The 8712-nt window shown below is 38.6% G+C and overlaps 1 protein-coding gene across 1 annotated transcript; it reads left to right on the forward strand.

Moving 5' to 3' along the window:
* The first annotated feature begins 208 nt into the window (after window positions 1–208).
* asah1b (N-acylsphingosine amidohydrolase (acid ceramidase) 1b) lies at window positions 209–8657 on the forward strand. The gene is made up of 14 exons (XM_086032526.1): window positions 209–475; window positions 589–635; window positions 1732–1822; window positions 1925–2011; window positions 2102–2180; window positions 3029–3103; window positions 3234–3279; window positions 3526–3670; window positions 4229–4283; window positions 4476–4557; window positions 5497–5628; window positions 6351–6474; window positions 7005–7061; window positions 7147–8657. The coding sequence occupies exons 1-14, from the start codon at window positions 329–331 to the stop codon at window positions 7234–7236; spliced, it is 1257 nt and encodes a 418-aa protein (XP_085888652.1). The 5' UTR covers window positions 209–328; the 3' UTR covers window positions 7237–8657.
* Window positions 8658–8712: the final 55 nt, after the last annotated feature.

Consider the following 8712-nt stretch of genomic DNA (forward strand, 5'->3'; position numbering starts at 1 on the left):
CATTACGACTAACTGGTGTGGGAGTGTTTTATTCACTTTTATCAACCTTGGTTCCCCCTCTCGGTGTCGCAACCGCCAAGTATACCAAGGCAACCCCCTACACGCTTCCGCGTGGAAGGAACCATTAAAAGGTGGTTCACTTAATTTTAAGTCATTTTTTAAATGACAATATCTCTTACATTTTTAAGCCGACCGATTTTAACGTTCTTGTATAACTGTGAAACCCTACTACAATCGTCTTTTTCCATCACTTTGCTCAACAAAACGTTAATTCACATTTATTGACATCGCAGACCCCCCCACCTGGTGGAACGTAAGTCGGCTTTGCATGGCAAGAAAAACAGAAACGGCCCCCCTTTCGAGTCATTTTAAAACATTTTGCCATCAGCGGCCAAGTTTTTACAAAATGGCTCGCATTTGCTTTCTTATTTTAGCTGCTTTATGCGCGGCCACGTCGTCACAATTTGTACCGCCGGTAAGTTACATTCGTGTTTTGGTCACTGTCTCGTTGAGGCAGCGTGAAGAAACTGTCACTTCAAACGTAACTATTGGAATAATGTTCATTACTCTGTATTTATTTATTTGCAGTATACAGAAGACTGTCGGACAGCAATGTATCCTCCGAGCGGGCCCACGTAAGTCACAGTCATGTTTTTGTTGTCATTGTGCACAAAACAATGTCATTAAGGGATGTCTTGCATGTGTTTTGTAATGGTTAGGTTATGGTGCGTTCAAGTGCACCTCGTTAGGCACAATGCTGGAAGTTTGCCCTCATTTTGTGCAAACTAGAAATGGAAAATGCACCCAAAATAATTTGAATAAATGAATAATTTACAGTATTCTAAGGCTGACAAAAGTCAATGTTCTGGTGTTGAGTCGACGCACAAACAGTACCGGAGAGAGCGACAAAATACGGATGGAAGTACAATATTGTTTACACTGCACCTGAAGTAAGCACACCTTTTGGAAATAAAGTTATTACTAAGAAAACATTTGAAATCATGAACTAATATGATAATACTTTAAAAACATTTCAGTGCAAATTAAAAGTGCAACACAAAGTAGGTGAAAAAGTAGAAAACGATTTATGATAGAAATTGAAAGATCTTTCTTGGGAATTAGTACAGTTAATGTCATTGAATTTGTTCATCAATTGCTTTGATTTTGTTTTGTTCTTATAAGTAGCCATGAAATTGTATATTTCGACAAATCTATCTTAGAACGGCAATTCAATATGTAAAAATGCAGCACGGAACAGTGAAAAATGTAAAAATGCGATATAATAGCAATAAACTACTACGGAGGAAAATAATGATACTAAGTGACATTGTTTTGGCTAAAATGTTTGAATGCCAGCAATTGAAAATGTTCATGTACAAAATCAATCAGAATAAAATAAAAGCTGAAAATTAGGTATGTTTTTTGTTTTTTTATGCTTTTCGTAGATATGATAACAACAAGCTACAACTAAGAAAAATATTTGAAAATGAGCTAAATTTAAAATATTCTGGGGGGGGGGGGGGGTGGTGGAGAAATAAACCTCCAATAAGCATTTTACACGAAAAATGGGGACTGATTCAAAACAAAAATGAAAAATGCATTACAAAGCAGAAAAACGATAGAAAACTGTAGCATGGTGAGCGACAGTAATAGCATAATTATTGTAAATTATTGGACTGTGTTGATTGAACTTGTTCCAAATGTTGCATTTAAAGCCTGATTGAAATTCAGGTTTAAAGGCGCCGTTAGCTGGTACACTGTGGACCTGGACTTGCCACCCAAGGACAGATGGACAGCCGTGATCACCGACAAAAAGACACAGGTGCAATATTTTTTCCACAGTCGTCATCATCTTTACAATTGTAATTTTATTATTGTTGTTATTGTCTGGCTCTTGCGTCTCAACGTACTGTTTGCATCCAAGTTGAAGAGCATGATTCAGGCCGTGCGAGACTTGGCCAACGCTTTTGTTCCCGGTGGGAAGCTCATCCAGCTGGTGGACGTCACTCTGGTGAATAATTGTTTTGGGGGTTTTTTTTCCTCAAAATAAATGATGTGCATATAGTTTGTAACCGTGGTCCATTTTCATGTTGCATGGCAGCCTTTGATTGCCAACACGCTCCCGTACCCGTTTGGCGACGAAATGAAAGGCATAGCGGCCGTGTCGGGAGTTCCTCTCGGTAAGCGGTCACTTCATTAGGTACACCACATATTGCTAGCTTGGTGAGTTCAGTGTCATTTTCTTGACACATTTTTTTTTTTTTTTCACGATATGATTGTTCTGTCGAAAGTTACGACTTTTTTGTGTGCGATTGCCACTGTCTTACTTGCTTGACCTTTGCTTTTGTAGATTTTTTTTTTCACCTTAGGACTTTTTGGGTGAACTACTTTCTTGTGGGTTTATGGCCTTTTGCTAGGGTTATATATTTTTTCTTTATTGTGTCTATTTAGTGGGATTCCCCCCCCCTTAAAAGACTTCTCTTTTAAGAGTTAAAATATTTTTTTGTAGGATTTTTTTTTTTTCCTCAACTCTTTGGATTTTTATTTTTTTTCTTGTATGATTATGACCTTATTTACTTCTAGGATTAGAAGTTTTTTTCTTTCTTTCTTGAATTGTTTTTTGGGTAGGTTTTTAAAACAATTACTAAAAAATAGATTTTTCTTTTTTTTCAGATTACAACGTTTGTGAAGGATTACAACCTTTTTCTTGTAGGATTGCTTTGATTTATAATTTATTTTTCATCTTGTAAGATTAGGATTTTTTTTTTTAAATCTCTGATTACATCTTTTTCTTGTACGATTGTCATTTTTACAATGTAAAGTTAAGACCTTTTTCTCATGGATCAGCAAAAAAAATCTTGTCTCATTTTGCCCTTTTTCTGGTGGGTTAGAGTTTTTCTTGTTGTATTATGACATTTTTTGGAATGTTAAATTCTGGTTATTTCCCCCGCCCCTGTAAAGTGCTCACGGGTTACTTTCCTAGTTCACCACATATTTTTTATTAATTTTTTAAAATGAATTTTTCTAGGCGAGGTGGTCCTGTTTAACATCTTCTACGAGGTGTTTACCGTGTGCACCTCGGTGGTTGCAGAGGACACTAAAGGTCAGTCACCTCCTTCCAAGATGACCTTTATTAGTCCCAGAATGGGAAAATGATGTAATCGAATCATCATCATCATCAATCCGTTAATGGTGTTGTCAAAAGTGAGCCAAATGCTTTTTTGTTTTGACAGGAAACCTCCTGCATGGTCGCAACCTGGATTTTGGTTTGTTCATGGGGTAAGAGTTGCCTGTTTTCCATTGGGGGCAAGTCGGGCCAGTGCCCCACCGCGTCCCCTAGATGGGGTTGTGGAAACACATTCTCTCCCTAGGAACATGTGACTGCGAAAAAAGACCATTTGAAATCTCCACCTGATGCTCGTGCCAAAATCTCTTGAGTGACGTTTAGACCAAGTCACGTCTTTGGGATTTGTACATTTGAGCATAATTACGCTGTGTGTGTGTGTGTGTGTGTGTGTGTCTCAGATGGGATGTGAAGAACAAGTCTTGGGTCATGAGTGAGCAGCTGAAGTCTATAGTGATCAACGTGGACTTCGTGAGGAACAACCACACCGTATTCAAGTCCACCAACTTTGCCGGTTACGTCGGCATGCTGACCGGCATCAAGCCTGTAAGTTCATACGCGCACACGTGCACACTGTGGGTATAAAAAGTCTACACCCCCCTGTTCAAATGTGTCCATTAGCTCAAGGTAGTCATTTCAAAATGTATTCCTCCATTATTGTGATCCATTACATGTACAGCTGAATTGGGGCGGTGGATCTTTTTGATAGGTTAAGTAAAAATAAACAACAGACCTTCCAACTGGGTATGTGGCTATGTTCAGAATGAACCAATCACATTTAAAGTCATGTTAAGTGGGCGTCGGCACACACCTGCCACCTTTTAACCCAAAATAAAGTTCAGCTGTTCTCGTTGGTTTTGTGCTCTTATGTGATGACATTATCTGGGTTGTTAACTTCTCTTTCCTTACTTGAAAATACTTAAAAAAAAAATAAATAAATAAATAAATAAATCGGTTGTGCAGAGGCAGTAGGTCAGGTCACATTAATGGCGGAAGAAGTTTAAAAATGTATTTTCTCATTTTTTTTATTCCACAAAAAACTGATGTTTGAACAATGTTATGCAGACTTTTTATGAAATGATCCTATGTTGTCTCCTTTGTCAGAAAATATTCACCCTCACCATGAATGAACGCTTCAGTCTGGATGGAGGATATATCGGTCAGTCACTTCTCGCAGGACTTTTTATTTATTTTTAATTGGAATTCTGACTTGGTATTCTGCCTTTATGTATAATCCAGCACGGAGCATTTTCCTTGTAATTGTAAAATGTAAAATGGTGGCTATTTAGAACTGCGACTTTGTTGTCCTGATTTAGCATGACTATGAAACGGATGCTATGTCCTCATGTAGGCATCCTTGAGTGGATTCTTGGGAAGCGAGATGGGGTCTGGATGAGCTTCCTCACTCGCTCTGTACTGGAAAATGCAACCAGGTATTTTGAGTTTTTCTTCCGGAAGAATTTAGCCCCATGAAGCTAATTTCGCTTATCAAATATGACATTAGATAAAAAAATTATTTACCCTCCCCCCCCCCAAAAAAGTCTTAAAAATCAATTTCCAGAAGTACACTGAAAGAGTCGAATGAAGCCAATTTCACTTTACAAAGTGAAATTTGGTTTGTCCATAATGAGCAGAGCCACAAAAAAATTCTCAAAAAGGCAAGCCTGCCGTTTTGATTTGAAATGGCTATTTTTGCATGGAGCAGCCATTTTAGGCTCATTTTGACCATTTCCAGGAGCCTTCAAAGAGAAACGTATCATACTGGGTTATTAAAAATACATTTTGCCCTGGAAGCCAATTTGACCTAACAACATGTAATTTGGTAGGCATGTCGACCATGAGTCTATCCCATTAAAAAAAAGGCCATTACCGGAAGTGCACCGAAAGTCTGGCATTTTGGTTTCTTGTAGCCACTTGAAGCTAATTTTGCCGGGTCTATCAAAGTCGAATTCCTCCCTCTGGAATGTTTTTGAAAACTCAACCCCTGAAGCCAGTTTTATTACTTAGCAGCATGACAATTGGCACATATATCTATCAACAAGTAGCCAAATAAAAAAAAAAAGCCTCTGGAACACATCCCCGGAAAGACACATGAAGTTTGCAATTTTGGTTTAAAGTTGCCATTTTGACTTGGAACGCCATCCAGAATTAATTTGAAAATTCAGCCCCAAAAGGCAGTTTGTCTTAGTAAGATAACATTTGGTAGACATCAGTAGACCCACAAAAAAAAACAAAAAAAACAGGAAGCCATGCTCGAATGGCAGATCTGCTAATTTTGGTTTGAAGCGGAACTTTAAAGACCATTTTTAGGGCCATTTCCAAAGACAGCTGCTGTGTGTTGTGTTTGTCTGACTTGCGGGTTTGCGATGCAGCTACGAGGAGGCCAAGTTTCGGTTGGCTCAGACGAAGCTCCTGGCTCCCGCCTACTTCATCCTGGGAGGCAACAGCACGGGGCAAGGTTGCATCATCACCAGATCCCGACTCACCAGTCTGGATGTCCTCGAGTAGGTCACATGTTCTTCTTTTACAAATGACTTGCTTACTTAGTTATGACATGAGATACGTTTTTTTTTTTTTTTTTTACCCAATATTAATTCTTGAAAATATGCCACTCTATTCGTGTAAAATTACTAATTTTTTCTTTTAATATTTCCATTTTTTTTTTTTTTTGTTGTAGTTTTATCTGAAAAATGTCTATTTGCTTCTTGGGAAAAAAACGTTCACAGCTTTACTTTTTTAAAATCCAACTTAATTCTTGAACAAACACCACTTTATTCATGATACCGATATATTTTGATTTATTTTTGTTGTAGAGTCAAATCAGACTTCATTTTTTGAAGAAGTGCTACGTCATTCCAAATGCTACTTTATTTAAAATGAAGACTTTTTCGTCAATATTTTCTTTTATATTTCACCCTTTTTCTCCGTATGGTTCCTTTTGTCTGACGAGTCGAAAGGACCAGCAAGCTCGTTGATCGCGCTTGGCGGAGGGAAACGCACACTTGAACTTGGAAGCCAAAACGAGAAGCAAAGTGGACTTTAGTGCTTATTCTCTTGTGAAATCTTTTATTGCTCAACGAATGACTGCACAAACCGCATGACCGAACGTTTGCATTCATATCACCTGATTGACTACAAAAACAATTCAAAATTGTGTCATGCTTTTTTTTTTTTTTTTTTTCCCCCTTATCTCTCTCTCTCTCTCTCTTTTTCCGTCCCTCTGCAGGATCGATGTGAAGCTGGGCCGCTGGTTTGTGCTGGAGACAAACTACGACCACTGGAAGGACCCGCTGTTCCTGGACGACCGCCGGACGCCCGCCGTCAAGTGCATGAACCGAACGTCACGCGCCGTGAGGACAATGCCATCACGCAAACTTGCCCTTTTTTTCTCGTACAATGAGGAATTATCTCTTCCAAAAAAAATGAGCTTTGCCCTAGGGCCGGGCGATATTGAAATTTTGACCGTTTTACCGTCTCATTACACCACGGTGTACGGTAATACCGTCAGTAATTTTAGACGTATTCTGAATCTCGCGCCGACCACTTCGAGTCTGTCAAGTATCGGCTGGACTCGTAGCCCAAATCCACGATTGATTTACCTTTTAACCATCGAACCCCGGATCAGTTTGAATGGGTTGATAATTGTATTTTTGCTGAGAAATTCCCCCCAAAAATGAAACATCCAATTTGACCAAATTGACTTTTTTCTTTCTTATACAATTATATTTTTTGCAAAACATTTTCGTCTGTTAACAGTTCAACTTTTGTCCTAGTCCCGTAGAATTGCATCTTTTTTTGTGTCACTTTTCTCCATAGAACTAATTATATTTTCACACAATAAATGATTTCTGTTACGTGACGCCGTCTTATCGTTTGACAGAACGTGTCCCTGAAGACGCTCTACGACGTGCTGTCCACCAAGCCGGTGCTCAACAAGGCGAGCGTTGATCTTTTGATGTTGAGTGTGTCTTCTTTCTAATCTGCCGCCCTGACAATTTTGTTCCTTTTTAACGCACCTGCAGTTGACGACGTACACTACGCTGATGCAAGTGTCGTCAGGCACGCTGGAGTCGTACATCCGCGACTGCCCCAGCCCCTGCATGCCCTGGTGAAACCGCCGTCGCCAACCAAGCAACCAGCCCCGCCTCCCGAGTGTCCCAGCCAATGGAAATCGCCATTTAATTCATTCACTGCCAGCCGCTTTAGAGCGTTTTGACTCAACTTTCACGACCCGGAGAATACGGCGTCCTGCGACTAAGTACTGAACCTACCATGAGTAGACTTGCTTCTCAAGTAATAGAACACGGTTTTTCTAATAAACACACCTACCAGAAAAGTGAGTGACACTAGGGTTTTTAAAAAAAATTTTGTGACATCAAACTGCACAATAAGACCGAGAACGGGTGCGATGATTTAACGACTGAGGTCAGAATGAAATGTCGTGCGTGACGATGACTCACTGCATGGGTGGAGTTGAACGTGGCCTTGACCAAGACAACGATGGCAAAAATTTAAAGTTTTTATTTTTTTTGTGCCACTAAAAGTGTGTTGAGCAACTGACAAAAGAAAACACGGAATGTCGAAAAGCACAGTTTTGCGCAATATATGAAATAGCTATGCAAGAATTTATTGAAGTGATTTTGGTTATTAAGAAACCCTTTTGAAAGTCTCAATCGCTTTAATTCAACCCATGTGCTATTTTGGATGTCATTGATGTATTGGTCCAAACAAACGTACCTTTAATTGTACTAGGCATTTAAAATGAACAGGAAACTGAGGGAAAAAGGGTGGTCTCCATTTTTTTCTATGGCTGGATATTCGCTGGTGACTGTCAACTCCACTTGATGAATTTAAACATACATGGCAGTAAATGAATGGAATTAAATTACCCGTTTTTGATGGCATGCTCAAATTTAGTCCATTTTGTGGCCTTGGTCAATTCTAATGTGTACATTGTGTCAATGCTAATAAATATTCCATGTATACGATTGGTTATAGGTGCAGGATGCCAACTATTTAATACTAACACCCTCCTCCCCCTTCCCCCAATAGTTAAAAAAGTACCTCTAAATGTATGTTGTTGTTTTTTTTTTATGGTATGGAGTATGGACACTTTTTCCCTTTAAGCACCAGATTGCGCTCAAGAATTTAAAATTCATTGGACCTAATTGTTAAAGGAAATGTACAGATGAGATGTTTTAAATGTATAATTACCGGTACAGATCATTTTATTGATGTACTAACATCAGGCTTTTACTGACAATTTGAACTCATCCACTACCAGTAACAGTTACTGTATTTTTTCATTTTTACAAAAAGTAATTGATCTGAATTCATACTTGGAAAGTAGGGAAATTCTTTCGTAACATTACACCCATTTGTACTTTGGACAAGTTTGATGTAAAGTTCTGCTACATCAAGATATTTGAGAACATTACAGAGGTTTTGTGACAATACTCAATTTTACTCTATTTTTCAAATTTACAAGCTTTTTGTGTAATCAAATCAAATAAAAAAATGACAAAAAACCTGACAGTTCTTGTGACTTTTTCTTCAGTTTTTCCTCAAAATATTACTCTTTTCCATCA

Source organism: Filicampus tigris, chromosome 6 (assembly GCF_054856515.1).
Source record: "Filicampus tigris isolate MCC_2025a chromosome 6, RoL_Ftig_1.0, whole genome shotgun sequence".
Classification (NCBI taxonomy): Eukaryota; Metazoa; Chordata; class Actinopteri; order Syngnathiformes; family Syngnathidae; genus Filicampus; species Filicampus tigris.